Source organism: Pempheris klunzingeri, chromosome 9 (genome assembly GCF_042242105.1).
Source record: "Pempheris klunzingeri isolate RE-2024b chromosome 9, fPemKlu1.hap1, whole genome shotgun sequence".
NCBI lineage: Eukaryota > Metazoa > Chordata > Actinopteri > Acropomatiformes > Pempheridae > Pempheris > Pempheris klunzingeri.
This window is the reverse complement of record NC_092020.1, coordinates 8,680,314-8,697,500: the sequence shown is the minus strand read 5'-3', so window position 1 is coordinate 8,697,500 and position 17,187 is coordinate 8,680,314. Positions and strand designations below refer to the sequence as shown.

The following is a 17,187-nucleotide window of genomic DNA, read 5'->3' as shown; positions in this document are numbered from 1 at the left end:
AACCCACCTGTAAAAATAGTTGTGTTGAACTATTTAAACTGTTCTTGTTTAAGCTGTTCATTGAACACAGCTGGAGGTTTGTACATTTTGCCAGTACATGTAATTTGCAGTGGGGGTTGAATCATTTTGAGTGCAAATGTACATATAGCAACCTCCCTCTATGTCTCGTTGTTTCTCTCTGTCTCTCTCTGTCTCTCTCTCTCTCTCACTCACACACACAGAGAAACTTGCATAAGCCAATAGGAGTCCTGAAAAAGCGGATTTACAAATGCATTACATACACCATGTGCTATAGTCAACCTCAAAATAATTGCAAGCCTTATACAAATAGAATTCCTACAATAAATCACAACCAGTTAAGCAAGCAGACTTCATGTGAACACATTGCATAACAGAGGGATAATACAGGTGGGCTATCGGAGCCATTCTGGGACTTCAGCTGTTCCTTACTGGTTCACAGCTACGAAATATTGAGTGTGAAGTGAAAGTGCATTTAAGGCAGGAGGACACTGCTTGCTTACAGCAGTGAGCGCCGGCCTTCTGTTGGACTTCAGGCACAGGAGAGTGAGTTCTTTGATGATCTTTGATGAATCTGGCAACCATCAGCTTCTTCAGCACAGACATCTATGGGCCTCGGCGCGTCGGCTGGATGGGTCATGTACATGTGCACGTACACCCTCACCAAGTCTCTCTGGAGTGTTAGTCCATCCGATGGCTGTCCTGGGCCCTCGGGGTGAATTAAAACGTAAGAGCCAAGCATTTTGCATCGCAGCGTCAAGCATGAACAAAGATAACGATACCCACCACTGTTTGAGAGGAACGCCAGTTGGATGGTAGCTGATGTTTCGGTCCATCCTGTTGAACCCCCTCCCACGTTCCGGGTTGCAGTACTTCACCATTTGGGGCTGATAAATCATGATCTTCATTCTCTCAGCGTGGGAGTAACAAGTTCAGCATCATCATCATAATCTTGAATGACCACGCAGCCGAGGTCGGTGGACGTCACATTAAGCACAGCATGGAGGGGAAGCTCGGTACAACAGTGTCAGCAGCAAGCATTACCATCACTACACAGCATGAAAGGATACCATCGTCACATTAGATTGAAAGAATTAGAAATTAGAAAGAAGTGAAGGAGTTCTAAGATGTCTTGGGAAAATAGTCTCATGTGGTCAACGCCGATGTTCCATCCTCAGGTATTGCTGACTTAGGTGCCAAGAAATGTGAATGAATTGGAGATAGTTATGGCTTCTCCAGGGGCTTCGGGGAGGGTGCTGCAAAAGATCTTTTTGATGAGTTGCGCTTGGGGTGATGGTCTTTGTTGTCAGTCCACTTGTGTTTCTGTCATCTGTATGTTTAACAATGGTGTTTGAGCTATTGTAGAATGCCAAGGTGCTTGTACTAAGAGAGAAGAGCCAGAGTGGGAGGATACAACCCTGGGGGAGCGGCAGTGTGTCAGAGGGTGAGATAAAAAGGCTATTCATCCTAACCCTGAGTTTGTTGCCTTATAGGGTAGGATAGGATTGGATGATGCCCTCAATCGACTTCATGGCCGTAGATCTTAAGACAACTGTCTTGACATCCTATCATGTCATGCATTTACAGCTCACTGTATTAAATTACTTTGTCCCAAAGCCACTTTCTGCAACTGATGTCATTGTGACCAACTAAATGCTCCCTGAAGTTACTCAAAAATTAAATAACAAAGCAGGACAACTCCTTGCAAGGTTATGACAAGTTTCAGCAGGTACTGCTGTATGTGTATCAACTGTATGCTAACATCCCACAAAGCCCACTGGTTCATTCTCCTGTTCTTCACTTGGGCTTTGTCTGTGTAATGCTCACACTAAGATATCTGCTCTTTTAGTTGGTTGAATAAAAGAGAAGTCGAAGAAAGCCAGTTCACATTTGAGTTGTGATTATTGATGCAGCTGTTATGTTTTTGCTTTGGTAACAGTGGAAAATCCAGTCCTGTCAGCACACGGCTCTGAACTCCAAATGAAACTAATTAAAAGGATGTAAAAATGACAGAGTGAGACAAAAGAGGAGTGATAAAGGTATAGAGACAGTTAGAGGGGCAGAAAACTCCGTGCCTGCAGGCACACACAGCTGGCAACCCAAAACACACAACATACAGACACACTGCACGCTGATCTGTGGTAGAAGTCATTTTCCTCCTGATGAAAGGCTCAGCTCAATTACTTTTAAAATGCACTACATCTGTCTGTACATGATCAAGTATGTGTGTGTGTGTGTGTGTGTGTGTCTGTAGAGACAGACTCAGAGAGAGGTGTGCAGTAACCACATAGTTATTGTAACTTGATCTCCTAACTAGTGAAAGCTCCACAGTTCACTGCAGCACACGGAGCTGTCTGAGTGCCCCCGAGTCAAATACCCAAAAGACACCCGGATACATGTTCTGCTCTTATCAGTGCAGATGAGTAAAGCTACAGGGCAGGGGACAACCAGAAGGAAGAGTATAGTAAGGATAAATATGGCAACATTATATTTTTTTTCCATTGTCAAGAAACCCCACATAGCTCTAAATGAGCCACAGTGATGCACTGTGTGATTTATGTGTGGGGGGGGGGGTAGGAGCTCTGGAGTTGTGAGACACAAACAGGGTAGCAGGGAAGCATTAAAGGACACACGTACTGTTTGCTTTGGTCTTTTCATGGTGGATGTCAGCCAATCATTTAAGACTAAATCATTTCAACGTTCAGCAACTTATCTGTTCGAGGAGGTGACAGCATCAATCCTCACTGTTAGAAAAACTACTTTCAAGACGTTGAATGGTTCTTGGAAGTGCTTCTTGCCACACCTTTGCTTGCTACAAATGAAGCAAGTAATGCGTGGTCTTTGAAAACTAGACAATCAAGACAAGATAGATAATGTAGCAGTCTTTGGTATCAATAACCACACCAAACTATCTGGTTCAGTCATTTTATTCTTGTGGCATCATGATGAGCAGCGTGACCAGCATCACTTCTTTCACTGTGAAAACTCAAATGAACAAAAAAAAAAGAAAGAAAGAAATTACTGCTCTAAAACAAACCTTCTAAATCTAAAACAGTGCAATATTTGCATTTACACACTTCTACACTACTTATTAAGCAACTCAAAATAACAAAACACATGTATATTAACGATGCTGAAAAATGGACCAATGTGTAAGATAGTTTAAATTTAAAACATCCAAAAACTAACAAATATGACTAGAATGTGTAGAAATATCAGCACTGACATCATCACTCATGTCTGTACTGTTCTGTAGAGATATCTACTGAAGTCAGCATTGGAACCAGCCAGCCCTAAACAACAATTTCACACCATAACACTTAGTACTTGAGGGGCGGTCGTGAGTCACTGTAGTCTGCCCTCAGTCCAGTATGAGACAAAGAAGAAGTAGGCCGACCTCAGCCAACAGTTCACATTGGCTGTTTGGTGTGACTAATGACAACACGAACCATCGCCTCCAACAGCAGCCTGTAGCTCCTTCTAACTACGCCTGCGTTTTTGTTTTAATCTGTTTTTTTTTTCTCATTTTGGATTAAGACCAAGCAGACTTTGAAATGATCAGCATCCAGCCGGATGCTGCAGAGGTGTAGAACAAAGAGAGCCAGTGATACACCAGGATCAGAGCGAAGCTAACCCAACTTGAACCTGGCTATGGTCACTGAGAGGTGGAGTGGATGAAATGGAACTGAGCCTGTGACTGTTTGCGCTCACATCTTTCCAGTGACCTGGCTTCATCTCAGCGGCCTGGATCAAGCTACTGCACTTGACAGGCAGACCGAGCAGAAGACTCCGTGCAGGAGGGGAGTTTAAGTTGACTGCCAATGTTTCTTTGATCCATGATTCCATGAGAATCAGACTTTTCTTCGACTTTGTATATGAACAGCATGAAAAATGGCAATCTGGCAATCCAAGACAAATTCTGGTGAGCCGTTGGTGAGACAATACAAAATGGATTCAATTAACTAAGTATCTTGTTTTTTCGTTTTTATTTTATTATTTTTTTTTTACAATTCATTCATTGTTTTTTAATGCCTCAATTGATACTTTAGCCTATAAGGAGGTGGAAAATTTATTGTTGTGATCTAGGAGTGATGTGACGTTATACCCGCTCCAAGAAACACAAAGCTAAAGTGAGAAAGCAGACCGCAGGGATACAATCTGTACCTCCTCACTTTAAAGTTTGTGGATTTAAAGCTCCATCACTCGGAGCGGGGCACTTGGTGGCGTGCGACACACCAGCGGGGACGTGCAGGGTCCAGCTCACAGAGCAGGACGGAGCTAAGACCTCTGTGGTTTCTAACAGGAGGAGACTCATGGCTCTCTTTCCATGTTCTCACTTTTGGCTACTGCTAGGTTTGTTCAGGGCACTTCTGTGTTCACCGGTGTTAATGATGTAGTTTGTCATTCGAGAGCACTCAACACAGGGAAACTCCTTAATTACTGATTTAAATTAATTACCACTGACTTAAATAAACAATGAATCAACTACCTACAGTTCGGAGAAAGTAAATTGTTAATTAATCCTTACACGTGGCAGCAGCTTGATGAGCAAGGACAGCTAAATGGAACATTAGCAGTATACATTTTTATTCATTCTACTGTAAAGGTATGTTTTATCCACCACTTAAAGTTAGTGGCAGTAAAGCAATGATGCAGTTCAAATTAAGGTCAGACAGGCCGACCGACTTGATGCGCATTGTTTTTGGATCGGAGGAAAAGCATATCATCCCAGCTCCAGCAGGTTTTCAGCTGCCCCCCAGCCCTGTCTATCTCTGTGCTCCCATCAGCTGGGGTGTGTATGAAAGCGCGCTGCGTGAATGTTCCGACCTGAGCCTAGTTCACTCCCTCCAAATGTGTCGATGGAAACGCGTCTAATTTGCTTTTCATTCTTTTTCTTTGTTGGAACTTTTCGAAGCTTGCTTAGAATTAGTTTGACGTTAGTTGGAAACACAGCTATTGATTCGCTAAATGTAAGATGAAGGAAGTTCACACAGTCCTACGACATATTGTTCTTACTTCCACGGAGCACAGAGGTTTTGGGAGGTTTCTGCCGAGCCAGCCGCGGCCTCTCAGGTATATGGAACAATCTACCTTTAAATACATCGAAACATTCAGAAACCAAATACTAGAGCAAAACTCCAGACGAACCTTTCCACCCCTTTTTTGGGTACTGGACTGGTAACTGGACTCGATATTTGCAAGCTATTTTTTTCTCTGACATGAGAAGCAGCTGCATTATAGGTTATCTTCTCTTACATAATAAAAAAAACAATACAACCATAGCACTGCATAGTACGTTTACTAAAGTACTATATTTGAGGTATTTGTATTTTACTTGAGTATTTCTATTTTCTGCTACCTTCTGCTCCACTACATCTCAGAGGAAATATTGTACTTTTTACTCCACCACATTTGTCTGACAGCTTTAGTTACTGGTTAGTTACTTTGCAGAATCAAATCAACAATACAAAATAAAACTAATTAATAAATTGATATTATTATAGTGCTAAACACATAAATGCAGTACATCCAATAATACAAGTGGTGCTTTTTCTTCTTCACTGGCCCGGTCAGTGGAATTATTTCAACTTTAAATGTCAAGTTTATTTATTAATATCTATATATTCATTCAATACAAATGACAATCATTCAGTTAGGGTAGGGAATCCCAAAGACAGGACAGGACACTGATCTCAGCTGTATAGCACAGGTTAAATATGTGATCCACAGATTATGTGTGTGTCTGTGTGGCACAGCTCCATTCTACCACCACCAGTCCTTTGTCTGTACATGCCTGTGGTGGTGGGGAGAAGACCTTCATTCATGGCACTGCTGCCTTTCTTTTCTTTAATCAGAGCAGAAAACCCACACATGGACGCATGCACACACACACACCACCATCACTGCAGGCTAAAGAAGAAATGTTTCACTATAGAAAGGACAAACAGCTCCCTGTGTTATCAATACAATAGTTATATAAGCATTTGTGGTCTTCTAACAAATACAGGGGGACCATGCATGCTCCATGAGTACGCAAAGGTTATATACATCCCAATTTTCACATCTCCTTGCTCCATGATCTATAAGTCAAAATTCATTTCCACCATCATCATCATCATTAACAATACTCCTTCTTAGACAGAGAAGACTAAAGTTACAGAAAACATCATCCTGCACCGTCACACATTGCAGTTTAAACACATCACATCTTTTTTAGATTACATTTCTGAATATGAACAGCTCCTGTTAGTTCAGTACAATGTTTCTGTGAACATGTGTGAGTAAATACCTCCCAGTTGAACTTGTATCCATGTGATATTGATCATTTAAGCTAATCAACTATATTCCATTATCAGTGTTTTCGCATGTATTTAGATTTGTTGTATCAAAGACAACTGTTTCTTACACATTGATTGGACTTGGATCAGGCCCAAAAACACTTCTGCATGTATGGGTGTATGCACCATCTGATATCAGGATCCACCAACTGTGGGCAAATTGTTAAACACACAACAGAAAGGTTAGCATGTGATTGGGTCGCAACTGCTACATACAAGCAACGCTACTGGCCAAAGAACCTTATTCATTAGCACGGTTGGAAGTTCACCTAATTCTAACAAATACCCATCAATAAGAAAATGTGTCCACCTACACACACACCTACTCATTTCTGTATCAACACTAGCTACCTACCTATCAATGTTGTCTGACAGCTTCATTGATTAGCCAGCAGTAATAGTTGGGTTTTCCAAACCATCCATGTGTGGAGCAGTAACCATTTGAGGTTTGGCCGGCTGCCCATTGAAATCATTTTGTTGCATTCTCTTCATTGTTTTATTTTTCCAAAATACTGATGAAATCAGACACATTACCTGCAGCATTTGACTGATTGTGACCAGGTCTTTGTGATTTTAGAGTCCTCTGCGCTGCCTTTCAATTCTCTCAGGAGCTACTTTTGCAATTACTCTCAGACCACAAACTTAGGAGTGCTAAAGTTAGGGCAGACATTGCCCTTATTTTTAGAGGTTTTTACTAACTTAGCCATTTTTGAGCAACCTTTACTTTTAAGAAGTTTTGTGAATAAGGCCTGAATAAGAAATGGTGTTTATGAACACTTCTGCATTTCTTAAGGTTGTGTATCACGCTGCCTTTTGTCAAACAGAGCCAGCACTGACACATCTGTGTACTGACACATTCAACAAAAAAACATAGTGTCAATAAGAAGTGTGTCCATCTGCGCCTGCCGGAGTCTCCATCATAAACTGACTTTTTATAAAGTTTTAACTAACAGTTTTAGCATTTTTATACGTTTTTTAAGTCTTGGTATTATTTTACCTATATTCTTCACTGGTTAAAAGATCTGAATCATCAGAAGTCCGTATTAACACAGAAACAAGCTGAGCTCCTGTTAAGACACTGCACAAATCAACAACTAAACACAGTCATACAACTGGGAATCCAAGTTTAAGGAGGCAAGCAGCACGGCGCTTTAACTTTTAAAGCCCCTCATGGTCTGCCACCTAGCTCGCTCGCTAGTGATGGGAACTGATAATGTTGGAGACAAAGGGTGAGTGTGAAGCAGCGCCAGTGGTGAGATTACACAGTTTACCATTCTAGTTCTGCTAAGCTTGTTTATAACAGTCTTCTCTGATTGTTTTGGCATAAATGATTTTTCTTTTTTTTGCAATGTATTTGCACTGTTTTCCTTTTACAAGCACCTTGTAACCTTGTTCTGAAAGGTGCACAAAAAGATTTTTATTATTCTTCTGTTTGCAGTGGCTCCACAGACATACCTGACTTAAATTGAACAATGACGGCATCCAACTTGACTTGACACTAATCATTGTGTACTTTTGCTGTAACTAAGCCGACTAGCGTGCTACAGCTGGTAAACAAAACTTTACAAGTGGAACTCTGCTGTAGTAATTCTGTTCTGCACACAGGACACAGAGTGATATTCACCATGTGCCAGGAACAATGTGTGTCCCACACACACAGAAGATTAAGAGTTGTCATCTGCTAACATGCACATTTTGACCATTGTCAGTTGAAAGTGAGTTTAGTGACAAACCAACTGAAAACTAATTTTGCAAGAGACAGGTGACAGAATGAAACTCACTCAAACACCAGTCCAGATGTAATGAACAGCACCAATGACTGGTTTATATCCAACATACATGTCAATGATAGTGAAGTGAAAAACTTTTGTAGATCACAGATCTATGAATGAAGGAAACAGAACAGACCAAAAACTTTGCAGAACTCCAGACTGGTCACATGTACCACAATTGTTTTTGGGTGTGTGAGTTAAAATTTCGCGTGGTTGCATTCATACAAGTGCATGATAATGAGTGTAAATCCAAAAAAAAACCAAAACATACCAAATAGTAATACCACACCATGGAGATACTCTGTACAACTACGTCCTGCACTGAAAAAGTACTAAAGTATTTTCCGTGTTCACAGATTTTTGGCACTGCATGATTACATAAAGCATACACAAAGATGTGAGTAGACATGAAGTCGCACCGTAAGTTAAGATTCTAATTATTGATGTGTTAATGTGTTCACTTATACATACTGTTAAGTCCCCCTGGGGACCAATAAAGCCTTACTGATGTAATAATATAATTTATTTATATATCATATTTTGAATTGTTAATCCGATTTCACAAATTAGCCAGTAACTAAAGCTGTCAGATAAATATAGTGTAGTAAAAAGTACAATACTTTCCTCTGATGTAGTGGAGTAGAGTAGAGGGATGAGGTGGCACAAGAATTACCGCAAATTTGTACTTAAGTAAAGTATTTGAGTAAATGTAGTAAACTCAATACCCTGCTGGGTTTTTTTGTGATTCTATATTAGAAGATGACCCCTTATGTCAGCCACTGCTCGGGCAGAGAAACTCTCTATTCAGATTAAAATATTTGGAAAATATTAAGTTGAGTCACCATCAATCTTTACATTAATACAAAACTAGGGTATCAAAATTACAGCAACTACTCATCAGGTCATTGCCGAATACCATGCTGTACCAAAACAATGGGGTGACCAAATCAGTGAAAAAGTTGATCTTTGGCATGCACACAAGCTGTTGTGTTCACTGTTGCAGGTTGACACTGACGTAAAGCAGGAACAGCTCAGTGAACATGCACTTTCTGGACTTACACACTTAATATTAAGGGAAACAGATGAGCTTTCTGGCAGTTTAAGGACTCTCAAACATCCATGATTTAAATATTTGGGGCGTGTGACCCCCATGCAACACCTGATTGCAACCCCAGCAAGCTGCTACGAACTTGAAGTGAAACAAAAAACCTGAACCCACCTTTAATTTAAATAATAAAATATGAATAATTAGGATTTATTTATTATTTCCAGTGTTAATTATTTATTTTAGCCTCAACTTTGGTTGGTTCTTTTGGTTCTAAGTGTTTTATATAGTACATTTATAATTTGTACTTACAGGACAAATACCTCTGACCCCACCTGACTGTATCTATATATCACCCAACCCAATGAAACAGCGAGGAACTGGGACAAAAAACTGAATGAACACCAGAAACAGATAACTGCTGTCTGTCTGTGAACATCAGTCCAATATCTCTCACAGCATCCACTGGGAAGAGGCCAAAGGTCATCGACCAGGAGTCGGTGGATGGCCGAGGAAAAAAAAAAATCAAGGGAAACAGTCCCATCTTACACCAGAGACCATGTTTGAACGGACGCAGAGGTTACGACCTCTCCTATACACAACCACCTGTTATTACAAGAACAAAATACCATGCTCAAGTCACATTAGAACAGTCGAGACAGCACAAAGCTGTCACGTTCGCCACAGGCACAAAGCACCTAAACGAGATGAAAATATGTACTCACTCGTGTAAAGCATGAAAACTCTTGGCAAACTCTAACAACACTACAAACGACATCGTGAATGTGTCGAGCTTCTAATACGTCCCCACAGGACCGTGAAACCGTGGCACGATCGCAACGGAAATATGCAAATGGTCACAAATTTGCTCTGGGCCGTGCAAATTGAGGCAAAGACATGTCTGCGCGTACTTAAAATATTTTAATTGGAGCAAAATGATTCGTGCGTAGAGCTTTGTGAATCGAGCAATTACATCAAAGGAGGAAAAAAAAAAAGGAGAGAGACCAGAGGAACAACAGAAAGAACCACGGTTCCTGATGAGTTCTGAGATCAGTCAGAGGCAGAGCTGTCTCACACACACCTGCACACACACACACACACACACACACACACACACACACACACACACACACACACAGGCACTCGCCACATGTCTGTTTGGAAATACTTTGGCTTATTTGCTTTAGTGGTTCTCATTCTGTCCATTTTCCTGCATGTCTACATGACCCGGAACCAAAAGACAAAAGAAAGACGATGCAACTAAGCAACCACAGGACATGAGCTGAGATCTCCAGGGTTCAGATGAGGCCTGCACCCTGTCAGCTGCTTAACCAGACAGTCACAATGTAGACCCAGGATTCTTAGAATAAAAATCATTTCAATTGTGACATCAGAATCAGATTTCAAATGACTTTTCGCACCTGATCCTCTTCCACGTGGAGGAAGAAGTAGAGGAAAAAGGCGCATCATTACTTTTTATTTGCCTTTTATTTCATAAAAACAGGGTTACAGACATGTTTTCTTTAAATGTCAGTGCTGCTGTTATCTATTCATTGGAGAAATCTTTTACTCTGGACCGTTCATAATAAACTTTTCCAGCTTCTTCACCTTTATGATAAGCCAGTGTTAGAATTAAGCCCCAGTGCTACAGAGGAGCAGCTACACCAGCTGCGGTCACCGAGGGCCGCACTAACGTCTCGGTGAAGCGCTGAGAACGAGTCGGCCTAAACGGAAGCAGACGGCAGCGGACGGAGGAGCCTTACCCAGGTATTTGATGGTGAATCCTCGTGGCGGATTGAGGGACCTCCGCATCCATCCCTCCCTCAGTACCTCCAGATGGTCCTCCTTCCCCTGTATCAGCAGCACATGCTCGTCTATCCATCCCAGGAAGAAAGTCTCGGACACAGCCTCGGTAATCCGCTGGTTCCACACGTGTTGCTGGGTATTTTCTGCTTTGAAATCAGCAAAAATCTCGTAGCCGGTGTGGTGCTTCGGCAGCTCGTCGCTCTCTGACACCCCGACCGCCCCCACCGCCTCCCCGGACCCGACCCTGGACAGCACTATGGCCAGGGAATGGGGAGCTATCTGCAGGAAAGACTCCATTGTCGCGTCGGCTTTCTAGCTGACTATCGAAAGCAGTAGTATCATTGTAATAACGTGTGTGAGGCGCCGCCAGACTGAGTGGAAAACAGACCGTCCATGTTAGTTAGCAGGGTGTGTAGCTGCTAGCTACGCTCTGCACCAGCCGCATAGCCTTCAACTGTATTTACGTGAAGCTAGCCTGCTAGCCCCCATTAGCTCTCTAGATTCGGAGACCCATTCCAGCACCCTCGGAGCAGGTCTTTTACTCCTGGTGGAAAACGTCCCCCCCACACCGACGCCAGTAGCTGCTGAAAACGAAGCGCTGTCCGCCAGAAACGAGCGGTGACATTCGTGACATACGGTGTAATTTAAACCTCGTTGTTCCGCGAGGCAGCTAGCTGGATGCTAACGTGTTAATGAGTTCACCTAGGCAACAGATGCGGTGAGCCCCCCTTTTCTCGTCAGTAGGCGGCCACCGGGTCTCGTGGGACACCTGTATCCTTTCGTCTTTACGGTTAACGAGGTAGCGAGAATCCCGCAGCCGCCGCCGCCGGTGAACGTCGTCCCGTCTGGCGCCCGCCGCTCCGGAGGTGCCGGAGAACACGGTTGGATGCAGGACCGTTTCATCCGAGTACGGTGATGGCAGGCATCGGGACGGAGCGGTGTGAAGAGCGCGTCAACAGCGAAGCAGGAAACACTTAGCTTCCGGCCAAATTTTCAAATTAAAATTTTTAGTTGTTTCGACGCATGATTTTCATTTGACGACACATGCAGAGCCCTGATGGGTTAACAGGTGCAGTGAAGAGAGATGCTGCTCATGGTCGGATTAACCCGGGGGGGGGGTCCTGGGAACAGCACCGTGTCCTGAAGTGGTGGCCTGCCTGTTTTAGGATAAATCAAAAATCCTGTCAAATGACTGATAACTGACCTTGTGCCAGAAAGGAGAGCAGTTTAGAAGCAGTCTCTAAGTATTCATTTATGTTGGGGAAAAGAAAAAAAACAGAGTTGAACCCAGTTGACTTTAGGTGAGATACACCCAGGACCGGTCGCCAGCTAATCACTGAGACAGACGAACGTATTTCAGTTATGATAAAAAATAAAACATAATAATAAAATGGTAAATTGATATTTGCCAAACACCCTCCATAAACACATATAGGAAGAAGTTAAAAGTCTGACAGTGTCACGGTTACTGCCGTGTCTTGGTTTGTGCCCTTGTGTTTCCCTCCCTCTCCCTTGTTGGTCTCTCTGGTCCAACCCCAACCTCCACACTCAGACACACAAGAGTCCACAAGAACCAATAATAAAGAACCAACTGATTATTTGAATGTTGCCTCTCAATCGTGGTTGTGACGAAAGTAAAAAAAAAAAACGCCAAATAATACATTTACAGGAGGTAATGAGGTGACAAAGTGCACCACTATATCTATTTACATTATACTTAGTCAAATAGATATTTTCATGACACACATTGGTAGTGTGTGTTAAGAATATCTAAAGAAAGCTTTGTAGAAGTTTTCAAAATGAGATTCAAGAGATTCAAAGAGATTCAAAGCGTTTATTGTCAAGTGTACAGTGCAGAAACGGGTTTCCCTGTACAATGAAAATCTTACTTTGCCATCCACACTGAATGCCAAAGAGTAAAAAAAAGAAGAGGATAGAATAAAATATAAAAACATATAAATATAAACTACTATTGCTAAATAAACTGCTATTGCTTAACATATAAATATATTTACAAAATGTGCAACTTAACATAAAGTACAGTCAGTGTGCAGATGAATGTGCAGATTAGAGGTAGTTGTGACTTCTATCGGCTGTTAAGGAGCCTGATGGTGGAGGGAAAGAAGGAGTTTCTGAGTCTGGACGTCCTGCATTTCAGACTCCTGTACCTCCGGCCTGAGGGGAGGAGAGTGAACAGTTTGTGTTGGGGGTGGATGGAGTCCTTGATGATGGAGGCAGCCCTCCGGTGGACTCTGTGTCTGTAGATGCTCTGCAGAGAAGGCAGGGGAGTCCTGGTGATCTTGGACGCAGTCTTCACCACTCTCTGCAGGCGTTTACGGTCCATGATGGTGATGCAGCCGGTTAAGATGAACTCAACAACGCAGCTGTAGAAGTTGGTGAGGATTTTTGACGATCACGTAATCCATAAAGCCCTTTTCCACCCCGAGGGTGTGTGGGAGTCAGACTCTACAAGCAGCGCTGCTCCCAGTGGACCAAAGCTGACAACCTGGCACTATAATGTTCACCAATGTGCAATATATTTATTCCTATTTTTACCTCACTTTATTTTATTTTATTTAACCTTTATTTTACCAGGTAAAATCAGTTGAGAACAGCTTCTCATTTACAATTATGACCTGGCGAGAGGCCCCAGCAGAGAAACACACAAAAACAAAACAAGACGAAACAAAGCAAAGCAAAGCAAGAGCAGATAAAAGGAGCAAAAGAATCCAAGACTCACAACCAATGATGAGGAGACTAAAGAGCAGACGGGATTCGACAAGTGCAACAGTCAACTGTGGAATGTTGTAATTTCTTCACTTCACAATGTGCGATACTTTTTTCTATTTTCATACTTCCTCTAACGTATTTGTTTAGATCTCCTCGTGTCTGCTGTGACATTGTGACATCTTCGTTTGACTAATAAAGCAATATCTGCTCTTATATCATTAGAAGAAACATGCCGTTGAGTGTCAGATAACAGATTTCATAACTGGACAATTGGAATGTCATAATCTGTTTCTCAAAGAAGCCATGTGAATAGAAATTATATTCACGAGTGCTACAAAAAAAAAAATGCAATGGCTAAAAAATGTGACATTCAAACTCATATTAGGTCTCATCATTGATCACGAACAGCGTCCAATCAAAAAGAAGCATTATTATTAATTGTTCCAACAGAAAACAAGAACAGCCAACCAAGGTCAAAGTCGAGGCTACTGGAAAAAAATCAAAAGGACTTTGGAGGCGACCAAGTAAGCGAGTGACAGCACGAGACAGAGTGCATGTGCAGGGCTGTGGCTGAGGATTCTGCATCCAGTTGTGTGTTGATGCAAATCATTGCCATACATGCAGTTCCCCACACTCAACCATGTTTATAGCGACATTAAACAAGGGTAAGAAGCATCACTGGCCTCCTTGTTTTTAACCCCAGCATTCAGACCTCTCATCGACATAGTCAGACCATCGGCTGGAGACGCGCAAGTACGGCCTGAGGGAGTTCTGAAGGTGACGCCATTAACACCTACGCTCCCGCTGCGTTGTTTGACATAAAAAGCTTTTAAGACAGCTACTTTAAGTCACTGCCACAGAATGCGGCCATGTGAGACCACGGATAACTGAAGACATCCAACTTAAAAAACTGCAACATGGCAACACAGAGCTGTACAATGAGGCCAGGTCCGACCTGCATGCGTGGTAAGGCTTACGGCACATCACCAGTTACCTGACCACCAGCAGTAGTGCCTAACTGGTAGAGCAGCCAGTTAAGATTAGGCTAAAAACCTTCCTTTTTGATAAAGCCCATAGTTTAGGGCTGTTCGCAGTCAGGATGGGGCCCCCACCACTCTCACTTCAGCACAGAGCCTCCATAAGGCCCTGTGTGGAGCCCGCCCCTCTAATCTCTGTAGACCCATGACTGTATACCAACCCACAGCACAAACACAAGCATTACATTTTGCAGATGACATGACGTGGCGGGGTTGACAGCTGAGGGCGATGAGTCAGCTTACAGGGAGGAGGTCGGTGCTCTGAAAATAAGTTAGTGCTTAACACCAGAAGAACACCACATCAGGAAGAAGCAGGATGACCATCCTCCATCGCACGTAAATGGAGAAAGAGTGGAGAGAGTACGCAGTTTCAGGTCCACAGGCACCCAAGTTCTGGAAGATCTCACATAGTCAACCAGAACACGAGCAGCAGTGTTCTGGACCAGCTGGAGTCTTTAAGGATTTATTGGGGCAGCCTGATAATAAGGAGTTACAATAGTCCAACCTAGAAGTGACTAATGCATGGACTAATTTTTTGCACCATCTATAAACAAGATGGGCCTGATTTTAGCAACATTACGTAGATGGAAAATTGTTTTTATAGCTTGTATATTTGAACTCTGTTCAGTATTCATTGAAATGTAGGTGCACTGCCTATGACAGTAAATACATTCTTTTCTATTCATTTAGCCCTGATACATATGAATCTTGATATTAATCCTGGTTATAATATTGATATTATGGAACTTACACTACTCACAAAAAGTTAGGGATATTCAGCTTTCAGGTGAAATTTCAGGATGAACCTAAAATGCATTCTAACCTTTCCAGGTGAACTTAATGTGACCTTCTCTAAACTTTTGAATGCACATGTCCAACTGTTCAGTGTTTCAGTACTTTCTGCACAAGTTGCTGTTCTCTAACAAGAAGCTTAACAGCAACATTCACAACAGGTTTGATCCATGAATCCACCAATACATTTCCTGCTTCAGTTAGAATTGGTATTTAAACAGTCCTCCTCATCATGCTGTTCACATTCTGACATCATGAGACCAAGACGACACCTAACAGTTGATCAGCAGCACCTCAACACTGGAGGCTTCAAACAGGAAGTCCTCAGACGGAGGTGTTCACTGAGCGTAGAGGGTCACAGAGTGTCATCAGGAGGTTGTAACAGTGATACAGAGAGACTGGAAGAGTCACAGAAAGGAGAGGAGTGGACGTCCTTTGGCCACATCCCAATTTATTGAGACACTGAAAATGTTTTGTTGTGGTATACCTACCACTGTTGTTAGATTTTCTTTCAATAAATTGTTTAAAATGAAGAAACTACCATTGCATGCTTCTACTTAAATGCCCTACTTTCATGATATAATATCACTGTAGCATTCACTTTTTACATTTTCCATATATTTCACCTGAAAGTCGAATATCCCTAACTTTTTGTGAGTAGTGTATGTGAATCCATTTAGACTGAGTGAGCTCTGACCTCAAGTGGTAACAGTGAGCAACTGCAGCACTAATACACCAATGCTGGTCAGTAAAAAATATGATCATGGAACAATCATCAGAAAAAATACACAGATTTCTGTAGTGAAATCAGCTAAAATGAAGTCTAAAGTGAGTCATCTGACATATCTGATATATTTAGTTTGAAGCTTTCAGATAGATCATGACTTCTGTTCACTTTCTTTGATGAAAGACGTGTGGGATGGCATGCAATAGTTCTAATGACAAACTGGTAAAATGTCTAGTCTAAAAAGTCTAATGAATCTCCTGATGACAAAGAATGCACATAAGATTGCGGATATTGTGGTGTTGTTAATCCGATGGCTTTATATTAGTGTTTCTAGTATTCTGTTGACTCACACAGTTCCACTCAAAATTATTCAACCCCCAGTGCGTATTGACAAAGTTTACAAGCTTTCAGCTGTGTTCAATGAACAACTCAAACAAGAACAATTTAAATAGCTCAACACAACTAATACTACAGGTATTAGTTTTCTCCAAATTCCACACAATCCGCCAATACTGCCTTCTTCAAATCCCACTCAAGATTTTGTTGGGGATTAGAGACAGTTACAGACACTCTAGTATCCTCCAGGACTTTCTCTGAAGCCAAGCCTTGGTGGACTTTGAGGTATGCTTGTGATCATTGTCCTGTTGGAAGGGCGTGTTTGGCTTCTGTGGCCTATTTGTATGGTTTTGAGTGTACTGGAGCCGACTTGTCAGTAGTGGTGTACGTCTTGGAGCTCGGGCATGAAGGCCTTCAGAGTTCAGCATGCACCTTACTGTAAACACTGAAACCTCAGCCTTGCTGCAGGTCTTTTTGCAGTCAGTTTAGGGTTTTTGGCCTCCTGCCTCCTCAGAAATCTGGTGGCAGCTGTTGGGGACTTCCTCTTTCTGCCAGTGTTCCTTTAGCTTTGAACTCGCAAACTATG

At 42.2% G+C, this 17,187-nt stretch overlaps 1 protein-coding gene across 1 annotated transcript in view; it reads right to left on the bottom strand.

The window, feature by feature from the left end:
• The window catches only part of LOC139207243 (storkhead-box protein 2-like), a 78,972-nt gene extending 67,582 nt beyond the window's left edge, over positions 1–11,390 (bottom strand). Inside the window, exon 1 of the mRNA XM_070836903.1 lies at positions 10,937–11,390. Coding sequence (XP_070693004.1) covers positions 10,937–11,276 — 340 coding nt within the window. The 5' untranslated portion in view covers positions 11,277–11,390. The remainder of the gene's footprint in view (positions 1–10,936) is intronic.
• Positions 11,391–17,187: the final 5,797 nt, after the last annotated feature.